This window comes from Tachysurus fulvidraco, chromosome 10 (genome assembly GCF_022655615.1).
Source record: "Tachysurus fulvidraco isolate hzauxx_2018 chromosome 10, HZAU_PFXX_2.0, whole genome shotgun sequence".
NCBI lineage: Eukaryota > Metazoa > Chordata > Actinopteri > Siluriformes > Bagridae > Tachysurus > Tachysurus fulvidraco.
Window position 1 is genome coordinate 6,856,893 of NC_062527.1, and position 26,465 is coordinate 6,883,357.

Consider the following 26,465-nt stretch of genomic DNA (forward strand, 5'->3'; position numbering starts at 1 on the left):
GTTATTTTAGTCTGTGTTCATACCCATAATGCAACGCGGGTGGCTAACATGGCGGCTCACTGATGAGTAAAAGCGGTGAATATCGTTTCAGAAATGATCATTTGTTTACTTTATTACTTGATATATTCAGCTTTGTTTTAACTTCATTTCACCTTGTGTAGACCAGATGGTGTCTTACAGGGAAGAAACTAAACTCTATGTTAATTACAGGGTGTATTTGTTTGTACATTATTGATAAACACGAGCAGCTAAAGCTAAGTAGCTGTCCATTTGTATTAATGTCCTGTTGGACCCTCTATAGTGAATACAGGGGATGGTTATTAAGATATGACGTGTTGGTTAAGTGTCTGAGCTTCATACAAGCTTGATTCTTAATAGTTGTTGTGTTTGTACAATAGAGAGATTGTTAAAAGACGCAGAAACCATCGACACTTGACGAGAAACTATGAGCACTCAGGTAAGTAAGGATATATTTCTCGTTAGCATTGACTGTTGTTTCATATTAGTCTGGTAAAAGTGTGCTAACATGAACATTTAGTGTTAGACAGCATCTTAGCTGGCTCTGAATGTGATTTATTGTTTATTATTTGTATTTCCCACCATACAGTACAGCATACTGTTCAAGCAGGAGCATGGTGAGTGTTTTGTTTTTAAGGATATAATGTATTTATATTATTTAGAGAAGTTAGAGGTTGGGTGTTGTGTTGACGTCGCAGTAACACGTTAGGTACGTCCCAAATCACAGACGTGTGCACTTTACACCTTTTTTTTTTTAAATATTGCTTAACAATATACATACAGAGGATCACAGTGTGTTCAACTATTATGTATTACATTCATAATAGCATCAAAGGAAACAACAGAAAGAAGAAAAACATTTTAAATACTATACAGGGAAAAAAACTTAGTGTTTCAAAAAGAAACGGATTAAAAAATTCTATACATCTGTTTAGCTTTTTTTTATTTCTTGCCTCTTTTAGGGCCTCAATATAACGCTTAAGTTCCATTTTAAATAACATAATGTTAGGTTTTTTATTATTATTCCATTTCTGTTTGTGTAGGTGATATTTATCTGTACGTAATTAAGTTAATCACCAAATTTTGCTCCGGAATCTTATGTTTGTAAAACAAAAAATATATCTTTCCCAGATAGTCGAATCTTTAATTTTGTGAATTTGAATATTAGATATTCAATATCAATCCAAAACAATTAGGTAAATACACATTCCATGTCATTTCAACCATATATGGTTGCAGTACACAGTGAAATGAGACAATGTTTCTCCAGGACCTGGTGCTACATAAAACAGAGACAGAGCTAAGGTCTTAGTAAGTCAGTCCTAGCCACATAAAGTGCATCTGTGCAGCCTGGTGCAAACAGTGCAAGACAAAAGACAATAAACAGAAACAGCACCGACCAGTGTAAATACTGTATGTTCAAACAATATTGCATGTGCAGAAATACTGGAATGAACACAGTATTATAGCAGCAGTTATTGTAAAGGGTTGTGCAAAACAGGCCCTGTGTAGCAGGCAAAGAAGTCAGTAGGAATGTCATGAACTCAGTGTCAGACTCAGCTAGTTAGCCATGTAGGAGGTGATTAGTGATGGAGAGTATTAGCGTGAAGGAGGTGAGCGAGCTAAACAGATTAAAGCGCTGCGGCATTCGTCAACTTAAAATAGATTCCTTTATAAAATAAACAATCCACATGCCTAAAGATCACACATTGATAAGGTTTTTTTAAAAAAAAAAAATGATGATGAAGTATTTTTGAAGTGCTCTTCTGTCTGTCTGTCTGTCTGTCTGTGTGTGTGTGTAGCCCATGACGATGCCATATGGACGGCAGCATGGGGGAAAAGTGCGAAGGATGGATCAGAGACAATCGTCACTGGTTCTCTGGATGACATGTTGAAAGTGTGGAAATGGTAACGTTCTCATGCCGTGATCTCACTGCTTGCATCCTTTCCTTTCAACAATCACTGACTCCTCCACATGTTCATACTGGTAGCTCTAGAATTATTGGCATAATAAAGACAGGTTTTAATTTAAAAGAACAAAGGTTTGATTTTTTTATTCTAATTTCAATTCTTAATTTTTGCCACTGCTAGACATTATTACAAACAAAACATCATCTGGTTTCTGAACAGGAAGGAACTCTTTTCCTGTTCCACTGGGGAATAAATATGAGGTGACACACAGGCAGAATTCCCCAAGTCATTCATCATGGGCATGATTACAGAATAAACATAAGTGAAGCAAAACTGTGGTGAGACTCATAATTCAGGCATTGAATAGAGAGATCGTTAAAAAAAAGAGCCTGAGCCATAAGAGTGCTGAAGTTACAAAGCTTTCTGAAGCTTTAACAAATGTTGCGGGAAAGAAAAAATAAAAAATAAAACCAATCCTGCTGCTAAGAATAATGATCTGTAGCTGTTAATCTATTGTGACATCATAGTGTAATATTACACCTGGGAATATTGAATAAAATAGAAACACACTCCCATGTGATACTCTAATACCTTTTAACTATGAAACTTAACCAGTCCTATTTAACACAGCCCCTAGTCTTACACTTATTAAAGGAGGCGAAACTTTTCTCCCTGCAGTAACGAGAAAACTAGAACAATTCTCATCTAAGATGGAGCTCTTCATGGAGCTCTTCAATGTGTTCATGGCAGAACAAATCAAGCATTCTTGTCTTTTTTTAAATACTTACTTCGCTGTGTGTTGAACCAACATGGGGGATTTATTTAGTGAGCTTGTGAGGATGGTTAGAAAAAGCTAACAGTTGTACTTAAGTCACAAAGACTAAATCCATGCCAACAAACTATTTTGAAGCCATACGTAAAGAAAGCATTTTCCAGGAAGCAACCGGTTTTCTGATCAACACACACTCAAGCTTGGTTTAGTGTAAAGAGAATGATGATGATCCAGGAAAAAAAGCCCTAATCCTGTTTGTTAATTATGATTGAGGATCTGTGAGGTAGTAGACCTCCAAAGGCTCAGAAAACCTTGTCCATGTCTGATGTATGGCATTAAAGACTCCCAGGAAATTTTTGAATGTGCTGCCAAGAAGCTGACTGGCTCATGGTGGGATCTGATCCAAATCCACACAAAAATGGTCCAATGACCACAGAATCAAGTCCCTATTGAAAATGATGTGGTTTAAGACAGGATCAAGACCCCTGGAGGATCTGGAAAGATCTATTGATGAGTGATCTATAATTCCTGGCTGTGTATTCTTTCATCTCCTCAAGCATGATAGAAGAAGACTCATAACTCACTGACGTTTGCAAAGCGAGGTTACTCAAGGGATCAAAAGTGCTACAGAATCCCACTAATTTATCCCTCTTTGCAACCGGCGCTACCTTTTATGCTTCCCGAGATTAACCAGCATTTTTCATATGAACGTACTTTAGATTTGCTGTTTAAACTCCAGTAGTATTAATATTTCCCTGTTCTGTGATATTGACTGCCCTCTGCAGGTCAGATGAGAAGCTGGAGCTTCAGTGGACTCTAGAAGGCCACCAGCTGGGTGTGGTGTCTGTGGACATCAGTCACAATGGTGCCATCGCCGCCTCCAGCTCTCTGGATGCCCACATCCGCCTCTGGGACCTGGATTCTGGCAAACAGATTAAATCCATGGACGCAGGACCAGGTGAGGGGTTCAGTGCAGGATGGTCATTGTGATGTTTTCTTAGGATCAGTTTCTTCTATCTGGATATTATGTGGAGCTGTAATGTGTGATGATGGAGGGATTTTTAAGCTTTAAACAGTCACAACATGTCCTTCTTTATAAATGGCATGGTCACTTTGATCAGATCTTTTCAAATGAACAGCGAAAGCAAAAGACCACAAGTTACTGATTAATTCTCATCTTCACTGGATTGTTCAAGACATAATTTGTTTCTTCATTATGGTTTCCAAGCAACATTTATGTGTGTTAATGTAATTTAATTTTGATCTTTAAAGCATTGATTCACAAACGTTTTGGTTCTTCCAGTTCATTCCTTCCCTTTCTTTGTTCAATATGAGACTTTTTGCATCTCGTGTTTCCCCATTTAGTCGACGCCTGGACCGTAGCGTTCTCCCCCGACTCAAAATACATAGCCACAGGCAGCCACCTTGGCAAGGTGAACATCTTTGGTGTGGAGAGCGGGAAGAAGGAATACTCACTGGACACCAGAGGGAAATTCATTCTCAGCATCGCATATGTAAGACGTCTTGCCGTGATACATGTACAACGTGTTAGTTGAAATAGGTGAATGTTTGAAACATGACGAACAAGATGTTTCAAGTATGTCGCAATACCCTGAAGTAGACATGTCAAGTCCAGACGAGGGTCAGTGCGTCGTACTTGTCTTGGTTTATTAGCATTCATTATTATTACAGACATTCCTATATCACTCGCTCTGATATCCAGGTGCAGCTAAAGCCGACCGTCGGGGTTTGTAGAACATGCCAGCGAGTCGTGATTTATGTAATCATCTTTACTCTACAGTTCTTCTGCAGCCTTAATTCTCTAAACCATCATGTATCATTGTAGAGAATTCCTGGTAGACCTGGTAAAAGAAACCTCCTGGAAAAAATACCTAAAATAAAATCAAACCCCTGATGCTCAGTTTAATTTGTTTTGTGCTTTTACTTGGATATTGTCTCACAGCAGCTATACAGAATATAGATTTATTTTTATTTAACAAATACATTTTGAGGTGACTAACAAGGAAAAATTCCCCGAGATGGTATGAGGAAGAAACCTTGTAAGGGACTAGGCTTTAGAAGGGAACCGATCCTCTTTTGGTTGACACCAGAGAGTGTGAATATACATTATTATAAACAGTGGAGAGTGGGATTATAAAAATGTCCTTTCTACAGTCGTATAGAGTCAATTTGGAGTTGTGTAACCAGGAACTTCTGAGCAATAATAAATTTGCTCATGATCTGAGTTCATTATAGATTCCAGACCAATTATGTTTGTCTCTCTCTCTCTGTCTTTGTCCCTCTGTCTCTGTCTCTCTCTGCCTTCTCACAGAGCCCAGATGGAAAGTATTTAGCCAGCGGAGCCATTGATGGAATCATTAATATCTTCGACATTGCAACTGGGAAACTCCTCCACACGCTGGAAGGTAAAATTCAACCCCAGTGTGACAGATGATGATGAGTTGCAAGGATGGAAATTGCAAGCTTGCAGCTTTTAGTCGACGGTCATAGCTGATCAGATATTTGTGGTAGCTTGGGGCTTTAACACGATCAGGTCTTTTATTGTTGTATCTCGAACCCCTGCCTTGGAGCAGCACTTTCTCTTTGTTCCAGTCAATGAGGGTGGAGTCCACATGTTATGGAGATGTGTGAAGATTGCTGACTTCAGCTTGGTATTCTAATAGTGTGTGTGTGTTCTCTCTGCAGGCCACGCCATGCCCATCCGCTCTCTTACGTTCTCTCCTGACTCTCAGCTTTTAGTCACTGCCTCAGATGACGGCTACATCAAGATTTATGATGTGTAAGTGGAGCTGAGGGATTACAGCCTCATAACACACGTATTTAGGAAAAAAGGTTCTTACGTAGAGAGACAGACGATATAATGTTTCATGACGTTTCTTTGAAATTGTCGGAACTGCTGCTTATCATGACTGTGTCTAGTAGTTAATACTTTGTGTGGCTAATTGAGGGGGTGTGTGCGTTTGTGTGTGTGTTACAGACAGCATGCTAACCTGGCAGGGACTCTAAGTGGCCACGCATCTTGGGTGCTCAGTGTGGCCTTTTCACCTGACAACACACACTTTGTCTCCAGGTAATCAGAAAAAAAAAAAAAAAGGCCGACCCTCTGAGCTGTGTTGTGCACTACAGATAAACTTCTGTCCTTGTTGTCTGCAGCTCGTCAGATAAGAGTGTGAAGGTGTGGGAGGCGAGCAGCAGGGCGTGTGTCAACACTTTCTTTGACCATCAGGACCAGGTGTGTGTCTTACATCACCTCTGCTCAGGACCATAGTTTTCTAGACAGTAAAGATGATAAATGTTAGTACGATGATTTTCTTTTCTGTGACCAAAGAGATTTCTGACTTTGAGCAGAACTGTTTCACTTTAACACACCTTTGTTATCAGATGAAGTTCCCACTAATACCTTTACACTATGGAATAAAAACACTGTCAATAATAATCGTACGTAATTCAAAGCATTTGTGTGTAAATTTTAATTTTGCGGAGTTGGATCCCAAAATTTACGGCCACGACAGTTTACAGATACGAGATTTTGCGTGTTTGTTCAAATACAACTCCAAAATGTACGACTATGACAGTTTACACACAAAACGCTTGTTTTCACAACACCTCTTTTTCACACACGAAAACGGTCTGCGAAACAACTGTCAAAAATACGTCATCACGTTCACAGGCATTACTATCCGAGGGAAGATGAATCGATTCCACGAAATGCGCATGCGCCCCGCCCTCTTTTAAACCACTGGCGCCGAAATTGCGGATCAGCAGCCAAGCGCTCACTCATCGTCTCGGGTTTTTTCCTTCCAAATTCGGACATGTTTAAGGGTTAGTTATCACTAATAACAGAGAGGAGTAATGTTACAGAGATAGGTTAACTATAGTAAGTAAGATTAGCTCTCAGAGTAAGGTTACATTAGGTGCTTAAAGAATACAGCTGTTTAGGAGGTCATCACTGCAGTCTGTAGCGTGATGAGATAGGCCTAAGAATCTTAAGTCCAAAACTTAAGATTCTTGGTAGACATAAACGTATATGATAGCAAACTCACCAAAATAAACGTCTAGCTATCCTGACCTGAGGTGATATGAGCACTTTCTGAGCAGAACAGCACCACCTACTGGTCAGATATGAGATGAGATTTTCGTTTGTCTATAACGTCTATATATAATAATTTTGTCCTAAAATCATGTTATTTTCAGACTCTGTGAGACATAGCAAGATACTCAGTTTTATTACATTGTCCATTTTGTCTGTCATTTATTTTCAATTGTGTGTTAAAGATACTTTATCTCACACTGGAGTACTGTTATGAAACTCGGTATCATTGTCTTGTTCCAGCTCCAGTTTAAGTGATTACACGCTTGCTGAATAATATGTAATATCTCAGCTGTATTTATTATTAATAATCACTGAGAAGCTCATGGAGCTGTAACACAGGTCAGGTTTCATTCCTGCAGGTGGTTTAATGATCTGTAATCTAAAGAAAACAGCTCGGTATTCATTACCCCAGTGACTTGAACACATCAGGTTGTTGTGCATGAAAATGCAGTTTTATTTGAACTTTTAATATCAGACAGTTTGATGTAGCAGCTTCACAGAAATCAGGATGCAGGTTTAGATAGAGCAACAAAAACGTCCCTGAGACGAACCTAGAAATAAACCGGACATAAAAGGGACAACAATAATCGTGTCAGCTTGACAGGCATGTATTTTATTTGAAATCCCATATAGTCTGAGGTTTAATGTCCCCGTTCATGTCCAGTGCTCAGGGTTTGTTTCTGCAGGTAATCTGTAGCAGCAACACACACCTACATGTATTTACAAAGTTGTTTTTTTTTTCCTCTCTTTTTTTTTTCTTCTCTCTTGAATGCCTCTGTAGGTATGGAGCGTGAAGTACAACAGCACCGGCTCAAAGATCATTTCAGCTGGAGACGACAGAGCCATCCACATATACGACTGTCCCATGTAAAACATGCCAAATTATTCCTACACCTTTAATCGACTCAGACTGTTTTTGTCCAAAGAGCTTCACATAGTCTCTGCTGACACAAGCTTTCTAACAGACGTAACTGGTTCAATATTAAATAAAGCCTTTAACCTGCTTCTGTAATCTCACACACACACACATGCAGGTAATGACGTGTCCATGTGCTTTTTTACATCATTGTCTCCCACAGCATTCTCCAGTTAATAAAATAATTTTTTTTTTATAAATACTTCTTTAACGTTGTCTTTCATACCCTCTGCTGAGCGCCCACACAACTAAAAACCTGTGACTTATTCAGGGTTCTAAATCTCCTGTTTTCTGTAACCTCTTTAGCTGTGTATTTTCTGTGTCTTCCACATCAAGGTCTGTTCGGCTCATGTACAAGAAGATTCATATGGTTCATATGCCGCAATGGTTCATACTCTTAAACTGACACTTTGTTTGAAGCACCTTTTTAATTTTATTAAATTCACTCAGACTTTCTGGGGAACAGTCCGTATTTTTCTGCTCTTTCTCACAATAACATTCCAAATCTATCAAACCGTACGGCCGTCTCCTGACCACGGCCCACTCGAGCTCACTCAGAAACTGTCTTCTGGTTCTGTGATTTCTGTCTTGTACTACACATAAGTGTTGTCACTGACAAGCTGAAATTGCTTTTTTCATCTTAGCAGACACATGAACGTTCTGCTTTTAACCTGACTGGTATTTGTAGCTGTCCATGATTCCCTTCACCCCAGTTCTGGCTTAAGAAAAGCAGCACTAAAGACTAATGCTGCCACTACCATGCTTCAGGATAAGGATTCTGCTCTTCAAAACACATTGTGCCATATCACAATACGTTTGTGGTAATAAGCCGCTGTTTGTTTAATATCTCTCTTTCTCTCGCTCTGTTTTTTTTTTTTTTAACATTTAAGCAGCGTACAAGGAAACAGTTTATCTGACCTACAGAAATGTCTGAATATGTTTATAAAATAAGTCCTACACCTTGGCCACATCCTACAGTACAAGTTGCACCAGGGGGAAAAAGGTCCTTGTGAGTAGATAAAACAAAGTGAAGGAGACCGCGTTAACTGTTTCACCACATATTCATCTTTACATACATACATGACTCACCGCAGTCCCAGTCATCTACAGATAACGACGAGAGTGTTTAAAAAAGTTCACACAAATCTCAGGGATTACACACGTTCCCATGAAACACCTGTATAATTAATTCACTATGAAAGCGTGTTCACATAAAAATAAAGATAAACTACAACACGCTTAAAGTGTAAATACTGTAGAAATCTCAGACGGTTCTTGAAAACGAAAGTAGATCGCTGTATTCCGAGTTCAGTTAGATGTAGATGTTATCGGTCCAGGCTTGGTGTTCTTATCACGTAACATCATGAATGCTCATATATTCAGGTCGACATGAGCCCATATTTGCATTTGGAAATCCGAATCTGATCTGATAAACAATTCATTCTACAAACGTGTCTCTAACAGAGGCTGAAACTTTCATCTAGGCCTTTATAAAGCTGTTCCATGTGTCTGCTTTACACAGATGAGGCCTAATTCAGCCTGTAATATTACAGAACTCTCATCTGGGTGTGTGTTGTGATTTGATTTGCGTTAGTTTCTTGACAGTTTTGGTGTCAAACATGAAATATATAGTAGCTCATAAAATACTTTTCTGAAACGGTGTGATCTTTTATAAAAGATACTGTACATACTATACCGTCTGGTCCTCTTCCAAATCTCTCTCATCCTTAGTATGTCAAACAATAAAAAGGCCCACACTGAGTGGGTTCGTGTGTGTGTGTGTGTGTGTGTGTGTCTGTGTGTGTGTCTGTGTGTGCGCGCGCTTCCTGAGCCACTTCCTGCTTTTCACCAGTGTCTGGTGTGGACGAGCTCAGGCCGCAGGCTCAGCCTCTTCAGCGTCTCGTAGCCGATGACGATGAGGATGGAGGTGGGCATGGAGGAGATGATGCGAGCAGACAGACCCTTGGTTAGACCCCACATGCCCTCCTCCGCAATGAGCTGCTTAAACGTTTCAATCACTGACAAACGCCCTTCCACCTTTTGGGAGGAAAAGAGACAATTAATCATAATGTACAGTGGATAATAAAAAGTCTACACACCCCTGTAAGGTTTTTGGTATATAATAAAGGAAGGGAGGATATATCGTGCCACTTTGAAGGTGACACAGTATACAAATAGAATAGTTTTATTATGGAAAAGAGAAAGACTTCAGTAAGTATGTGCACCCTTTTCTAACATGGCATATGACTCTTCTCATAATGAAGGAATCATCATCCAGCTGTCATTAATGATGTAATTCTTATTAACAACTACAACATGGGGAAGTCATGGCCTAATGGTTAGGGAGTTTGACTCCTAACCCTAAGGTTGTGGGTTCGAGTCTCGGGCTGGCAATACCACGAATGAGGTTCCCTTGAGCAAGGCACCGAACCATTGGGTGTGGTTTAGCTAGATTGTGGTGTTTTTTCAGACACACAAAAAAACCACTCAAGCCTGCCGAAATCACCCTATACCATGTGCCAACATGTGCTATGAACTTTTTGGGCATAATTCTAAAAGATATGTTTGGTACAAGTACAAAATCCCACCATACCAACGGTGAAGTATGGTGGTGGTAGCATCGTACTGTGGAGCTGCTTCGCTATGGAGCTGGGACTGTAGTCAAGACAGACTTAAAATTCAAAACCTGAAGGCTGTTAGGCAGCTAAAAAAATCTGGAAACTACTCTTTCAAGCACAATAATGACCCAAAACAACAAATGAATGGAAGATAAGTGTTACGGATATGTCCAGTCAGAGCTTTACCGTAATTTAAATCCTAACAAAAACCTGTGGAATGATTTGAAGAGAGCTGTTTACAGGAAATCCATACAACTTGATAGACAGAAGGAAGCGGAGATAAAATTGCTAAACCGAATGTGTTTAGTCAGTAGACTCCAAAAAGACAGAGTGCTTTATCAGTATACCAGTTAAAGGGGGTGCACATTTATTTCAAGTCTTTTCCTTTTTATTTGGATGTTGTTGATCACATTAAAAGGTACAAAAATAAACTGACATGTTTTATCCTGCTTTCAGGGGGGTGTAGACTTTAAACCTCCACTGAAGATGGATTTAATTTTACTTAACTCACAGTCAGACAGAGATGATATAACAATTAAAATTAGGAACATAACAGAAAAACAAAACAAAACACAGAGCTCATGAACAAATTCGATACGAAGACGACAAAGTACGACTATTCAAATGCAGGAACGATGAACCTCAAGAAACAAATCCTGAATCACTGATTCCTGAGACTCAAAGCAAAGCTGTGCTGCTGAAAGTCTTGAATTAGAGTCGAGACAAAAAAGCTAGCTTTAAAATGGAAGGCACGTCCTGGCAGCGATAGAAAGCTTGGGTCGGGTTATTCGATTGGGAATGAAGTAAAAAGGAAAGAGGGAAGGAACTACATGACAAAAAAAAAAACATCTTCCAGTTGCTCTTCAATTTAGGAGAAATCTGAAAAAAAAGGAACATGTAAGAATGGAAACTTGCTTAAAGAGGATGCTTAGCGGAAAAAAAAAGAGGACGCCTAGCATGCTTTCACAATTGGTATTTTTTTGTTTTGTTATAAATAAAAGAAGCTCATATGACATGCTCGCATTAACTAAAACATCTTCACCGCTTCTAGCTGAAATCAGATAACTACAGTTCAGGCCAAAAGTTTACATACAGCTAGCCTCATCACTCCATCGTGTTTAATCCGTGTTAACGCGTCTGCTTTATTTCCGTAAGAGATCGTTTCCCAAAATAACGATCGAGAAACTGATTTAGTTTTAGTTATTTACTAGATCTGATTTTCAGTGGCTTAAAAATTCACACTGTTAGTATTTGGTATCGCTGCTTTTTTAATCTCTTGAGCTTGAGTTACACTTCTGTTGTACTACTACTTCTGTCTTCCACAAGCTCCTCACACAATGCTGGATTGTTGTGTTCATTCCTCCTGACAGAAATTATTTAACTCAGGCAGGTTTGTGTGTTGCTCAAACTCGCATTCAGTTCAGCGCTTCAATGATTTTACTTTGTCTGTTTAAACCGTATACATCCGAGTGTCTGAGTGAAAACTGTATATTTATACTGTATAAATATACTGTATTGACTGTATATTTATAATCACACCCTCCAGTGTCACCCATATGAGGATGAGGTTCCCCTGTGAGTCTGGTTCCTCTCAAGGTTTCTTCCTTACCATCTATGGGAGCTTTCCCTTGTCACTGCTGCCTGAGTCACCTCAGACTTGCTCATAGGGGATAAATACAAACACATTGTGAACTAAATCTAGTATCTAATATTAATCTTGAATTTTGTATTCTATTAATCTTTATATTATTCTTTATATTAACCTTTTGTTCTATGTTTATGTTCTGTAAAGCTGCTTTGAGACAGTCAATTGTAAAAAGCGCTATACAAATAAACTTAAATTGAATTGAATTGAAAAAAGGCAGTGGCTTTTAATAATAAATAAGGAACACAGCCACAGACCAATTAACTCCGAAGCTTCTAAGGGACATTACATCAATTTCGAAAATCTTCCAGAGAGTTTGTAAACTTTGTATATGAAAAATTGTGACCCAACTGAATGAATTCCGATATAGTGAATTAAAGCTAAAACAAATCTGACTCGGGGGCTCGGTGGCTTAGTGGTTAGCACGTTCGCCTCACACCTCCAGGGTTGGGGGTTCGATTCCCGCCTCTGTCTTTTGTGTGTGGAGTTTGCATCTTCTCCCCGTGCCTCGGGGGTTTACTCCAGTTTCCGGTCCAAAGACATGCATCGTAGGTTGATTGACATCTCTGGAAAATTGTCCGTAGTGAATGAGTGTGTGTGTGTGCCCTGCGATGGGTTGGCACTCCGTCCAGGGTGTATCCTGCCTTAATGCCTGATGACGCCTGAGATAGGCACAGGCTTCCTGTGACCCGAGTAGTTAGGATAAGCGGTAGAAAATGAATGAATGAATGAATGAATGAATAAATGTCTCCAATCAATTATTTTAAAATGTCACCTGATGCGAATAACGCAGACATCTTAATGCAGAAAATGTACAGAACACGACACGTCCGTTACAGTCGTTGTGGGTAAACATTTGGCCTGAACTCTCTCTAACCCATCTTGCTAGCTAGATTCATTTATTAGAAGTAATAAAGCTGAAATAGAGATTGGTGTAACACTGCTCATGACGAAACCGTTTGCTGCCACAGATATAGTGGGACATGACGTGGTGAAAGTGCAGAAGAATCCAACAAACATTGTCAAGTTGTTATGTAGATCCAGTGCAACAATGGAATATTGGCAAGAAAATCTCCTGATGAATTGATCACTAACAGAAGTCATGCTCTTTGTCCTCCATGTTCATCTTTCTCACCCGAAACTCAAATTCGGAAAAAATCCTAAAAAGTTGACCTATGTTATAAATGCTTTCATTTTCAAATGATAGAGTTTATACAGTTCTGTAAATACAGTACAACTCCCTGATGAAGGTTGACTCGGTCAGCCGGTATGTTTACCTGCACTCTGGCCCTCACTACGTCCATGGGGTTGGTGAGGGTGGAGGCGGTGGCAGCAGCCATGGGCCCGGCCACAGCCTGCAAGAGGAGGTGAGGGCAGTTGGACGGAGCCAGTCGAGACAGCTGCTCTGTTTCAGCACACAACACACACTGTGTTAGACAAGATATTTTACAAAACTCAAAATCAGTGCACATGTCTACATCCCTTTTTCTCTACATGAGCAAAGCTGGAAGTGTTGATCACGTGAAGTGTCCAACATTTCTAGGGTCTAGATGAATAATAAGTGGATCATCCAGGTACCTGAACTGCACTACTACTACTTCTTCATGTCAGAGTTTTCAGGTCACGACTTTTAACTATTGAGGGGATTACAAACACGATTAAGGTCCAGATTGTTGTTTTAATGTATGCGAGCTGTAAATCCTCAAACTTTTATAGGATATGGTGAAAAGTATTTCTGCCTGGTGTAGGTTCTGAAACAGAAACTGAGGTCCAATTGTGTAAAACAAAGTCAGAGGAGCTTTTTCACCCTTGTGTGTGTGTGGGGGGGAAAAAATCAGTCATTCATGCCTTCACCTTTAATAAGTGCTTCATCCTGGTCAGTGCTGCTACTGTTCAAACGACGGTGCTAGAACGATTAATAAAATTCTCATGTGGCATTAATAAAGTTCTTCTATCTCTAGTCCACCTCCATCGTGAGGATAAAGCAGTCAGTTGGAGATGAATGAATAAGTGATATGTGGTACAGTGTTCCTATGGGACCTAAAACAAGCTGTAATCTCTAACCAAAGCTGATGCTTTTGGTTGTTATTCCTTTTCATATTTTCTTTTTCAGCTAAAACCCAAAACATACAGAAATAATTACAGTAAACACACCAGAACACGGCCACTCCCTGCAGAGAAAGCAGATTTCCTCATGTTTAGAGTTTTCACCTGTGAATCCTGCTCTGTAACTGTGTGGCATCTCAGTGTGTGAGAATCAAAATCTGGTGAATTAACTGGATTGCACAGGTATTGTTAAACCACCGAACCAAAACAAACAAGCAGAGGATTCTGTAGCTCAGGATGACGTGTCACAACATGTACACTCAAGAACCTACTGCATCTGGGTTATTAAAATATATATAAATATATATATGTGTGTGTGTGTGTGTGGCTTCCAGTGCTGCTGAATCAGTGTATAATCAGTATGTTGTGTTATGATGAAAGGCACAGAAAGTATGTCCATGAGAACAGTAAGAAGTAAGAGCACCTGCATAAAGGTGATAGAAAGGCCACCACACAGCGCTGTTAGGAATGTAGGTGAGAAGAGACGCCACATAGCCACGGTAAAACCCCCGAAAACCGTCTGCAGCGAAAATCTGCACGGTAATGTCCCGGGTCTGGCCAAAAGTCAACCTGTGCTTAGATGTGGTCACAGCCTTCTTGGACTTGAGCTTAAAGCGTGTGAGATGTTCCCCCTGGCCTTGCATCATGAGTTGCTGGGAGACCACGTCAATGGGCACGGTGATGCTCTGAGCCACCAGTGAGGCTGAGCCACCAGCCACCAGTGACTTGACTGTGTTATTGGAAGAATACTGAGAGACGTACTTCCTAACCAGCTCATAGGTGGTGATGTAGGCTTGACCTGAGATCAGCGTGAAGGTGTTAATCATGAAGCCCCGGTACAGTCCCCGCATACCTTCAGCTTTAAAGATCTTACAGAAGGCATCAAATGTGCCAGTATAGAGTGACTTCCCCTTCTGGACCTGCAGCCGGGTTCGAATCAGAGTGAAGGGGTAGACGGTGGCACGTGTGGTTAACGTCATGAACACGCCGAGGGAGTAGAACTTCCTCTTGTCCAGGTCTTCCCATTCGATGATCCGGATGTTCCGTTCCTGCTGCATACTTCCAGCTAATGCCAACCTTCATGCGACCGGCACCGTGCCGCACCAGCCTAGCGACCTACACAGCCACAAGGAACAGGAACATGTCAGAGTAACGCATATCTAACACCATAAGTGAAGAAATCTAGTTAGCCCATTTTGGCAGCCAGAAAATACTTCTTAAAAACAAGACAACAGATCTGTTGAGTTCAGCAAAAGTGTCCGAGTTCTGTGTCAGTGTATGCGGTCAGTGCTCGCTCTGGTGTCTACAGATCAAAGGTCTAGAAATGATGTTTGCAAGTAATGAGAGTAAGGTGCATTTCATAAACCCTCGGCATGTTCAAAGGGCAATGCGACTAACTCCCTTTATATACAGAATATGGCCACAAGTACATGGACACCTGACTATAACACCCATATGTAGGCCTTCAGCAAACTGTTACCATAAAGCTGAAAGCAGATAATTATCTAGAATATATTTATATATTATATGCTGTAAGTGTTCTCTTCACTGAACATGCATGACAATGTGCCTGTGCACAAAGCAGCTCCATGAAGACATGCTGTGTTAAGGTTGGAGTGAAAAACTAGTTCTTCCATTCCATAAATACAAAACCATCATGTTTTTAGGCATGTGCATGAAAGAGAGTAATGAAATATACAAAAATAATTACAACTATTTTTTAGACAAATAAAATGAACTGAAATATTAAAGTATGAACAGATAATTCAACATGGGGTGGAATGTGTGACCTCCTCCATGATGAGCTTGTACAGAAGACTCCTCTCACCCTTCATCTATCATCTCCACCTTATTATTTAGTCTTTGACTTCTAGATCCAAACATTTGACTTGCTAGTGTAATGTCATAAAAAGAAGAAATACAGCTGTGTCTTCTGCATTAGGATCCTGATGACAGTTTGTTTGACCTCACTCTCTCTCTGTCTATCTGTCTGTCTGTTTCTCTTTCTCTCTGTCTCTCCCTGTCTGTCTGTTTGACCTCTCTCTCCCTCTGTCTGTTTGACCTCTCTCTCTCTCTCTCTCTCTCTCTCTCTCTCTCTCTCTCTCTCTCTCTTGTACACATTAACTTACCAGCTTAGCTTGCCATCATTTCCGCCTCCCAAATAACCTAACTACTGCATCCTATTAATCATATCATGATTAAAAAACCTTAAAAGCTGTTTATAAAAACAAAAATCTATTCGAACCCTTATCGACGACTGACCGCCTGCATGTTTTTAACAAGGCATGTTGTTAAGGGTGCATATTTTCTTCCTTTCTACTTCCGTCGCGCGTCCTTACGCCAGGACGTGACGGAGGGGCGTGGCTCGTTTGACAGCTGATGCTGACTCGTGATTGGTTGGTTCATTGAGAGGCGTTTCCCTGCGTTCTCGCTAGTGAAATCGTGTTGGTTTCAGAAGTCATCATGGCGCTCACTTCCTCACATCAAGGTAAGAGCCCTTATTTGTTCTTTTTTTTTGCCTTGCTTGACTTGGTTAAACATTTCGAGCTGTTTGCGGTCTAGTTTCTGTAGTTGCACTGGGATGTTTTTAACACGCAGGTTTTAAGGCTGGATTTCCGTGGCCCTCTTTTTCTTTGAGGTCTAAGCTAAGTGGCTAGTTAGCATGTAGATAACTGTTTATAGCACCGGCTGACATCAACAATAATACAGAATAAATGGCGCACTTCAGACATGTCGTTACGCCTGGAGGACTTTGGAGAACGAATTATGTGTGCACTAACATGATAAGTGTGTGAATGTGTGTGTGTGTGTGTGTGTGTCTGTGTGTGTGTGTGTGTGTGTGTGTGTGTGTGTGTGTGTGTGTGTGTGTGTGTGTGTGTGTATATATATATATATATATATATATATATGTGTGTGAATGCGTGTGTGTGTGTGGTTAGGGTCATAAAGCTTTAAAGTCACGCAGGTTCGTAATCTTTAGCAGACCATTTGGAGAAAGAGGGATGTATGGTGCAAAGATAAGAGAAAAAAAACCGTTCCCTCCCACTCCCCTTTACTGGCATGGGGTGTTTCATGTATTGGGATTTTCTTTCTTCTTCTGGAGAATACATAAGCTTGTTTGTTTGTAAGCTTGCTTGACATACATAATATCATAATCCCTGAGTGCGATTTAATTTTTTTTTTTTTTGCTTTAGTATGAAGACGAATATGTTTTAATAGCTACAGAATGCAGCTGTGTGACTTGAGTAATACGTTATGTCACGTTTCAAGTGTTTATAGAGCGTAATGTAGCTTCTCCTTCAAGACAAAACAAAGCATGGCGTAAATCATCCTCCTCAGTCATGGTCATTCACATACGCCACCTTTATTTACAATAAATAAATAAATAATAAATAAATAAATAAATCTCCACTGATGATGTGATATGTTTCTGGCAGTAACAAGTAAACACAATCAGCTCAAAGGTATATGGACACCTGACCATCATAACTATCTGTGGGCCTTTAAAAGAATCATCTAGAATGTCTGTGCTGTAGCGTTACGTGTTCTCTTCACTGGGGGCAAATAAAAGGCTCTAACCCTGTTCCAGTATGACACAAAGTGCACAAAGCACAGCGCTTCATGAAGACATGTTGTGGAGGTTAGACATGGTGTGGAGGTTAAACATAGAGTGAAGAACTCAAGTGTCCTGTACAGTGTCGTGACTCTGACTCAACCCCACTGAACACCTTTGGGATGAACTGGAACACATTTAGACTGAACCCCAGACCTCCTCACTCTTACAACATTCGTGCCTGATCTCACTAATGCCCTTCTAGCTGAATGATCACTAATCCTAAAACACAAAATCTAGTGGGCTAAATCTTGCCAGAAAAGTGGAGCTCATTATAACAGGAAAGGAGGATGTGATGGTCTGGGATTTACACACTTTTGGCCATATACTATAAAATACTTCAATACTATATAAGGATAATTTTTTGATGCGCAATAAGAGCCGATTTGTATAATCTGGCCATGTCTCTGTGCTTGGATAGGTATGTATTAGTATAAATGCTGTTTACACAAGTTTTTGTTTTTAAAGCTCTCTATCATTAGCGATTTTATGATCTCTGTGTCTTTGTGGAGAAAAAGCCAAAGTGGCTCATTTTCTGCAAATTACTGTCAACATTGTAATGAGTACCTCTGCTCTTGTAATAATGATGATGATGATGATGATTATAATGGAAAATCCTGCTCCAAGCCCACACATGTCTTACAGAGCCATGAAAATGTGGAAAACCTTACTAACCTAAAATAATACTCATGTCATGTGCTGAATCTGACAGTTTAAGCACATTTCAGCTTGTACTTTGTTTCCCACAGTTTTCCCTTGCAGTTTATTTTAAAGGACATAGAGAAATTGATTATTGCACTTAGTTTGATGCTTGGTTTTAGTTTCATGAGACAGTGCGAGCGAGTTGACATCAATGTGATTAGTGACCGTGGGGTTCTATTCTAGTGAGAAAACAAACCATAGGCTTGATTCTGATTGGCTTTGTGTGTTCTGTGCACAGGTCGTTTAAGGCACTTTCAAGCCTGTTAGTCCGGCGTCCAAATCAAAACAAAATGTATGCTTTTGGGTTGTTTGCTAATTGTTTTGGTTTGTTTTCTCACTGCTGCATCTAATAAAACAAGCCGAAAAGTTTTAAAACACTGGCTGAGAGTTGCATAGGGCTAAAAACTTACACACCTACAAAAAAAAACCTTTGTTAGTTGTTGATTTGTATTCTATCTTTATTTTTTGGCAGATCACCCGTTTGGCCATTTGATTGAGACTTTGCCAAGCGAGAAAAATGAAGTTAGAAAATACTTCAATCCTCAGAAGCTTGGAGATCCAAAGTACGGTAAGTAAAGGGAACAAAACCAGACAATAACTTTTGCTTTATAGCTGATTTTTATAGCTGATTTTTATCAAAACATTATACAGAGAGTGTCTTCATAAATTCACAGCTGTATAATAATTGAAGGAATGTTATGTGATGTTTTCAGCTATAAATGAGTCTGAAAGGATCTTGTGTCCTTCGGAATTATTGCCACCCTTCATTTAAAAAAAAATAAAACAGGCCATGAACTTCGCAAATGTTCACGCTATTGTTACATGAGTTTGAATTTTGACAGTGTTACAGAGCTGAACGTTGACTCTGCTGTCTAGGCTGGAGGAGCTTACTCTTTCTCCTCTGTCACTCACTGAGACAATTACTAATCATGTATGCAGACGAAGGCAGATACCTTCAGCTTGTTCTCTGCACTTCTGGTCTGCTCTGGTTTGGACAACATACACTGATGGAAAATGGTACAAGCCAGAGCTTCGGAAAGGACTTCAAGAAATTAGATGGCTAGAAGAACGCTAGGATTATTTAAATTGCAGCCATTCATTCCCACCATTTTCTCCCAAGTTTGTCCCACTCACCAGCAAGCTCTCATCTCATACACAACAGTTACCAATGCCTGCTTCCTCTGAGACACGTTAGACATGACAGCTGCATCTTTGTATGTAACACACTGATGTCGACCCTTTTCCTCATACCTGAGCTTACAGGGGTACATGACTGGCTAGTGCCACTGTGATTGACGGGGGGAAGACAGTATGTCCCTTACTCTCAGAGAGAACAGCCAATTCTGCTATGTTGTCACCCAGATTCTAACATTTGCTTATTGCTGGATTATTTAAAATGTTTTGCAAGATGTACAGCATTGGTCAAAGACTCGCTGGTGACGGTCACGTTGAGAGATTTCTCATGTCATCTTTGCACGTCAGAGCGGCTGCCGTACTGTATCCGCGTGCTGCTCGAGGCCGCGATCCGGAAGTGTGACGGCTTTTACGTGAAACGGGAGGACGTGTACAGTGTCCTGGACTGGGAAGAGCGTCAGAACGAGGCCGAGGTCCCCTTCTCCCCAGCACGAGTGCTGCTGCAGGACTTCACGTGAGTCAAGTGTAGCCTGGCACTACAAGATTTTTATTATTTTTTTTCCCTCACTAATTTCTGTGTTTCTTGAAGTGTCCTAGTCTTGGTCTGTAATATTTCTTTGTTTGGCCGAATGTGTGTGATGTTCCTCACAGAGGTATTCCAGCCATGGTGGACCTGGCAGCTATGAGAGATGCTGTAGCCAAGAATGGTATCGACCCCAACCTCATCAACCCCAAATGTCCCACTGACCTTATAGTAGATCACTCACTACAGATTGACTTCAGCAAGTGGTAAAGTCCATCAGGAGCTCAGATTACACCAGTGACAAACCCATATTTAGATTGATCATTAAAGATAAAAAAATACATTTGTTTATTTAACATTCATTCATCCAGTTTTTGTTTGTTAATTTCTCAGTGCTATCCAAAATGCACCTAACCCTGGTGGAGGTGATGGGCAGGGGCCAGGGCCTCGATCTGTTCCTGGACGTCCCGCCCCACGTGGCCATCACGCCAGCACCGGTGCTCAGTGTGGAGGTCAGAGAGGAGGTTGCTCCAAGGGATCCTGCACCGACTTGCCCACTAGAGACACGGCAGTACAGATTGAAAACACGCCACTACTGTGTCCTTTCCACCTAAAGCCGGTTTCTGAGTAAGATTCATCTTTTGTGTCTGCAAAAGAAATGTTCTTTATTTTTTTACCTTTTTAAATGTTTTTTTTTCTTTTTAGATTTTTTTTTAGATTTTCTAATGTTGGTTTAATATGGTTAAAATTAGACTGTTGGGGCGTGTCTCTGTGATCGGGTGTGTGTATTTGATGAGGTGTGTGTATCTGCGTGCCACTGTGGTAATAGTTTCGCTGATCGATCTTCACTCGAAGACGTGAAGGATAACTGCTTTGTTCCTTCATGTCTACAGGCCAGAGACTGCTCTCAAAAACCAGGAGATGGAGCTCATAAGAAATAAAGAAAGACTTAAGTTCTTCAAGGTGAGTCCAGCGTGTGGCGCTCAACATGGCACTTGTACTGTGTGCAGGTTGTACCATGAGATGTCATGGCTTCTTGTTTGCTGGTTTTCCACAGTGGTGTTCGAAAGCGTTTAAGAATGTGACCGTGGTTCCTCCAGACTTTGGCGCAGTACATCAGGTTAATCTGGAGTATCTGTCTCGTGTGGTGCAGGAGAGTGAGGGTCTTATTTACCCTGACAGTGTAGTAGGGACAGACTCCCACACTACCATGATCAATGGCCTTGGTGTACTTGGCTGGGGTGAGTGGATTCTGATTGGAACAGAGCTTCGATCACAGCTTTTCTCATTACAAATCTTGCACAAATAGAGCTGTAGGTATTAACTATGTAACCTTCTCTTGTTATATCCCCATTGACTCGCATCTTAATCTTCTTTCTGTCTTGCCCATTCCCGCTGTCTGTCTCTCCTATCTGCCTGTGTATTTTCACTCACTCACTCACTTGATTGCTCACTCACCTCCCTTTTTCTTCGCCACTTTTATTTTGGTTCTCTCTCTCTCTCTCTCTCTCTCTCTCTCTCTCTCTCTCTCTCTCTCTCCTTTTACCATTGTCATATCTGCTCCTCTTTCTTCCTTTTTCTCCTCTCTCTCTCTTCGTTCCTTTCTCTCCCTCTTTCCCCCTCTCCCTTTCCTTTTTTGATTGTCATTTCTGCTCCTCTCTTCCTTCCTTACACTCTCGCTCTTTCTTTCTCTCTCACTCTCACACTTGCTCTCTCTCTCTCTCTCTCTCTCTCTCTCTCTCTCTCACTTATGCTCTTTCTCTCTCTCACTTTTGCTCTCTTTCTCACTTTTGCTCTCTCTCCCTTTTTGTTTTGCACTCTCTCTTTCTCTTTTGCTCTCGCTCCCCCCTCGCTCTCTTTCTCTCTCTCTCCATCTCTTTCTCCCTCCCTCTCTCTCTCTCGTGATCCCCCCCCCCTCATTTCCCCTTTCTACTGTCATTTCTGTTCCTCTCTCTATCTGTCTGCCTCTCAGGAGTAGGAGGTATAGAGTCAGAGGCAGTAATGCTGGGTCAGCCGGTTTCTTTCACGCTTCCTCATGTTGTTGGATGTAAGCTAGTGGGATCCGTCAACACTCTGGCTACATCTATAGACATAGTCCTCGGAATCACTAAGGTAAACCTACAGTATTTTCCTATGTGTGTCTGTAGTATATTTTGCTCCACTAAGTGTAGCTGCTATGTATAAATACACAGACTGGATAAAAAGACATTAGTACCGGTGTATGTGGTGTAAACCAGTGTTTTTGTGTGTGTGCAGCACTTGCGCCAGGCTGGTATCAGTGGGAAGTTTGTTGAGTTCTTTGGCCCAGGTATGTCTCAGCTCTCCGCTGCAGACCGAACCACCATTGCTAACATGTGTCCCGAATACAGCGCCACTGTCAGCTTTTTTCCTGTAGACGACATCACACTCAAGCACTTTAAACAGACCAGTAAGCACACAGCGTTCTCCCGTTCCGTTTCTTACTCACATACGCTCCCTGATTGTCCTTATATCTGATCTATATATTTTTAATTTGTTTTTGTAAGACTTCACAGAGGAGAAACTTGAAATCTTGGAGACTTATCTTAAATCCGTAAAGCTGTTTCGGAGCCTCACTGAACCATCAGAGGATCCGCATTATACTGAGGTAATCTTGCTTAGTATTCAGATCCGTATAGAGACCGGAGGCAGACAGAGAGACACGTACAGGATATCTGCTTTTTATTGCAGAGGCTTTGTTTAGGTTTGTTTTTGCTAATAATTTTATGATGTACACATTCTCTCCTGTGCAGGTCATAGAAATAAACCTGAATTCCATCATCCCCAATGTGAGTGGACCCAAACGGCCACAGGACCGAGTACCTGTCACTTGCATGAAGGAGGATTTCCTTAACTGCCTCAATGAAAAGGCAAGTCAGTGTGCACCGGGATTACTCAGTAAGCCTGTGGAGATATAGGTTTATAGATGATAACCATGTGAACATGACGATCCAGATCATTGCAGTAACTCGTTCTGATGTTTGTTTTAATCAGGTCGGTTTTAAAGGGTTCCACGTACCGAAGGAAAAGCAAAGCACCACGGTGGACTTTCTGCACGACGGCAACAAATACGCGCTCTCACACGGATCAGTCGTCATCGCTGCCATCATCAGCTGCACCAACAACTGCAACCCTTCTGTCATGCTCACCGCAGGTGAGAGTTTACCTGCATCCATATGGTACAGAGTTACACCGTCGTGCATCAGGTACAGGTAGAGAAGGAGAGCTGGGCAGGTAACAGCCTTGTAAATGACACCAGTCAAATCCTGCTTACCGATCTGTAGCCGAACACAAAGTGAGGGGAAAAACTTATTTTATGATCAGTTCAGTACGAATTTGAAATAAGATGAGTTATCGAGTCAAAGAGAGGAAGCAAACCGGAAGAACGTGTTTATTATGCAATATAAAAATACTCCCAAAGCTTTATAAAGACTTTGTTATACACTATGTAGAGAGCACAGGTAACGAATCAGAAGAGATTCTTAAAAATTGCTAAATACGATTCCTGTGTAAAAACGAGCCACAGACGGCGTCTACGTTACATTACGGTACACGAATAAACAAATCTCTAATGATAAAGTTCATGGTAATGCGATCGTATTGGGTCTCTGCTTTCAAAAGACATTCATTTCACCTTCTATTGGTTAGACAAATAAATTCATGTTGGATATTTTGAATTAGGTGTTTTATTCAGTATGTAGAAAGTTTGGGGGATTTGGAGGAATGCTCTAAAAATCGGGAGTGTTTGTGGTTTAATATAAAGAGTCACTCCTAAAGTAATGTGTGGTGCTGGCAGGCCTCTTGGCAAAGAAAGCGGTGGAGGCAGGACTTACTGTGAAGCCTTACATCAGGACTAGCCTCGCTCCAGGGAGTGGCATGGTTACACACTACCTCAGTGCCAGCAGAGTGCTGCCTTACCTCAGCCAGCTTGGGTAAACACAAACACACACACACACACACAGGTTGTTGCTTGTCATACATACATACATACATACATACAGTACATACATACATACATACATACATGCATGCATGCATACTATATCCGTACACTCACTATTCACTTTATTAACATCTTCACATTCATGCAGTTATTAAATCAATCAATCACAGCAGCAGAGTTTATACAGTCATACAGATGCAGATCAAGAGCTTCCGTTCACATCAAGCAACAGAATGAAGAAAAAGTCTGAGAAATCTGTGACTTTAATCGTGGCATGTTGTTATCAGAACAAATATATTTATTCTATTTTATTCTATAAATAGTGCTTTTTTTTTTTTTGAAGTGAGCGACAGTTACAGAAGCAATAAAGTGGACAGTGAGTGTATATTAGATGAGGAACACAGTGCCTTTAACTGTGTGTGTGTGTATGTATATATATGTGTGTATATATATATATATATATATATATATCTCACATGCCATGTGGAACCTTCTGGAGAGCTTCAACACAGAAGGATCTTTCCTTATTAATGGAACTGTTAACAGGGGGCAACTTTTAATGTCTGAGCACATTTATAATAGTTTTTGGGATTTGATAATCTTGCGACAGATCAGAAATTGTTGCTGGATGCTCTCTCAGGATATTTAACATTTACATTTATGGCATTTTGATAGACTTAAATATTTTTGTAATACATTTTTAATAAAGATAAATGTACAAGATTATTTTTCATGCTCCAGGTTTGAGGTGATTGGCTATGGATGTGCCACCTGTGTAGGAAACACGGCTCCTTTACCTGAACCTGTAGTAGATGCCATCAAACAGGTATGATGTCGTTAATATCTGCTTGTATTTCACCATGAAGCATGTCGACACGCTACACAATGACTTGACGCAGTGTGTGTCTGTGCTCGTTAGGGAGATTTGATCGCTTGTGGAGTGTTGTCCGGTAACAGGCATTTCGAGGGGCGTCTCTGCGACTGTGTGCGTGCCAACTACCTAGCCTCACCCCCTCTAGTGGTGGCATACGCCATTGCGGGCACAATTGGGATCGATTTCGAGAAAGAGCCACTCGGTAAGCCCTAGCACGTGATCGTATTTACTGCTGAAGTGGACTGAGAAATGTGAGTGTCTTGATGTGCTGTAATTGTGTGTGTGTGTGTGTGTGTGTGTGTGTGTGTGTGTGTGTGTAGGTGTGAACAGTAAAGGAAAGGAGGTGTTCCTGAAGGACGTGTGGCCATCTAAAGAAGAAGTGCAGAATGTAGAGGAGCACATGGTCATCGCCTCCATATTCACAGAGCTCAGGAGCAGGATGCAGGTGATTAACGGAGCTGTTGTGCGTTTGTGCTTTTTTTTTTTTTTCTTTTTTTTTTCTTTCGTCTTTGAGAATCGTCAGCTGCTGAGAAAGGAAGAGCCATGTAAGATACATGACACTCGAGTTCTGCACTCCAACATTAACACACCATGACTTTATGGAGCTCTGTGCTTTGTGCACAGGGACATTGTCATGCTGGAACAGTGTTTGAGTCCAAGTTCCAGTGAAGAGAAATACTGTTTGAGAACATACATTGGTGCATTAGTGAAAGTACTTTTAATTTAATTTAATACAAGAGTTTTCATTTCAAATTATATTACTGGCAACAACCTGCATGAACAGTCGAATGTTTCGTCTCTGTTTTACATTCATTTACATTAATGATGGTGTGCACCACGAGGCAGTTTGAGTGCTGGTTCGGAGCCAGAGCCTAATTTAGAACCAGTTCTTTCTTTTTCGACAGCTAAAGCACCGGCTCTGAACCAGGAAAAGGTTCTTAAGTAGCACCAAAACGTTGCTGGTCTAGACTTAAGAATCGCTTGCGTCAGGGCCTGTGGGCGGGGCTGGGGCGGGGCTACTGTTAGCGCATTTGATAATGTACCTTAAGTATACTAATGTTCAATACACTTTTACTTTACCGCGATATGAAACATTATCAGCACACATGATAGTAGGTAGCTACATGCTAAGGCTAACTTTTTTCTGTGTTAATGATAAAATAACGTTATGTACTCTATCGATTACAACCTCCGTTTATACAGATTACACGGAGCTGCACGTACACTTAGGTTTCGCCACATTTGGATGCCAATGTAGGTTCACAAAGCTATGAGCATTAACAGTAAAGCAACATCCGCCATTGTTGATGTGTTTGTGTTTGCCGCTGCTGCGCTAACGTTGCTGGGAAACGTAACGCGTATACAATGACGTCAGACTCGGCTCTGTGACGTCTCTCTAACCGGTGGAAAGGCAAACCGGTTCTTAGAAGGTTCGCCAGTGGAACCAACTTTGAACCAGCACCCGGTTCTTTTTGGTGGAAAAAGGGGTATGAGTGTTCTCTGATCACAGGCTTCAACAAGAGAGATCAGACACGATATGATCGATATCAGACATTTC

The 26,465-nt window shown here is 40.8% G+C and overlaps 3 protein-coding genes across 6 annotated transcripts in view; 2 read left to right on the forward strand and 1 right to left on the reverse strand.

Annotated features, from left to right (window-relative positions):
• wdr61 (WD repeat domain 61) lies at positions 1-8,199 on the forward strand. The gene is made up of 11 exons (XM_027173057.2): positions 1-75; positions 399-457; positions 608-635; positions 1,821-1,926; positions 3,487-3,659; positions 4,067-4,215; positions 5,034-5,127; positions 5,408-5,501; positions 5,700-5,792; positions 5,876-5,954; positions 7,597-8,199. Exons 2-11 carry the CDS (start codon positions 446-448, stop codon positions 7,684-7,686), a joined length of 918 nt encoding a protein of 305 aa, XP_027028858.1. The 5' UTR covers positions 1-75; positions 399-445; the 3' UTR covers positions 7,687-8,199.
• On the reverse strand, positions 7,891-16,467 carry slc25a44a (solute carrier family 25 member 44a). Of its 3 annotated transcripts, none has more exons than XM_027173055.2 (4): positions 16,346-16,467; positions 14,525-15,216; positions 13,272-13,399; positions 7,891-9,768 (listed from the first exon to the last, which is right to left on the reverse strand). In XM_027173055.2, the coding sequence occupies exons 2-4, from the start codon at positions 15,156-15,158 to the stop codon at positions 9,577-9,579; spliced, it is 954 nt and encodes a 317-aa protein (XP_027028856.1). In that variant the 5' UTR covers positions 15,159-15,216; positions 16,346-16,467; the 3' UTR covers positions 7,891-9,576. The 3 variants fall into 3 exon arrangements, with proteins under 3 accessions (XP_027028856.1, XP_027028855.1, XP_047675686.1); XM_027173054.2 differs by having other exon boundaries at positions 16,230-16,398; XM_047819730.1 differs by lacking the exon at positions 16,346-16,467 and adding an exon at positions 15,929-16,109.
• Positions 16,440-26,465, forward strand: part of ireb2 (iron-responsive element binding protein 2) — a 21,260-nt gene continuing 11,234 nt past the window's right edge. The window contains exons 1-16 of one of the 2 annotated variants that reach the window (XM_027173053.2): positions 16,442-16,588; positions 18,888-18,983; positions 19,898-20,063; positions 20,201-20,338; positions 20,466-20,699; positions 20,966-21,035; positions 21,130-21,313; positions 22,045-22,184; positions 22,329-22,500; positions 22,598-22,698; positions 22,844-22,960; positions 23,085-23,244; positions 23,887-24,022; positions 24,775-24,859; positions 24,953-25,109; positions 25,228-25,352. In XM_027173053.2, coding sequence (XP_027028854.1) covers positions 16,564-16,588; positions 18,888-18,983; positions 19,898-20,063; positions 20,201-20,338; positions 20,466-20,699; positions 20,966-21,035; positions 21,130-21,313; positions 22,045-22,184; positions 22,329-22,500; positions 22,598-22,698; positions 22,844-22,960; positions 23,085-23,244; positions 23,887-24,022; positions 24,775-24,859; positions 24,953-25,109; positions 25,228-25,352 — 2,106 coding nt within the window. In that variant the 5' untranslated portion in view covers positions 16,442-16,563. The other variant, XR_007144150.1, reaches the window with a different exon arrangement.

Coding starts and splice junctions, on each gene's coding strand:
- slc25a44a (XM_027173055.2), bottom strand. CDS start 15,158: ATGCAGCAGGAACGGAACATCCGGATCATCGAATGGGAAGACCTGGAC. Junction 13,400..14,524: donor TTTCTATCACCTTTATGCAG/GTGCTCTTACTT, acceptor GTGCTGAAACAG/AGCAGCTGTCTCGACTGGCT. Junction 9,769..13,271: donor TAGTGAGGGCCAGAGTGCAG/GTAAACATACCG, acceptor TCCTCCCAAAAG/GTGGAAGGGCGTTTGTCAGT.
- wdr61 (XM_027173057.2), top strand. Junction 1,927..3,486: donor ATGTTGAAAGTGTGGAAATG/GTAACGTTCTCA, acceptor TGCCCTCTGCAG/GTCAGATGAGAAGCTGGAGC. Junction 5,793..5,875: donor AACACACACTTTGTCTCCAG/GTAATCAGAAAA, acceptor TGTTGTCTGCAG/CTCGTCAGATAAGAGTGTGA.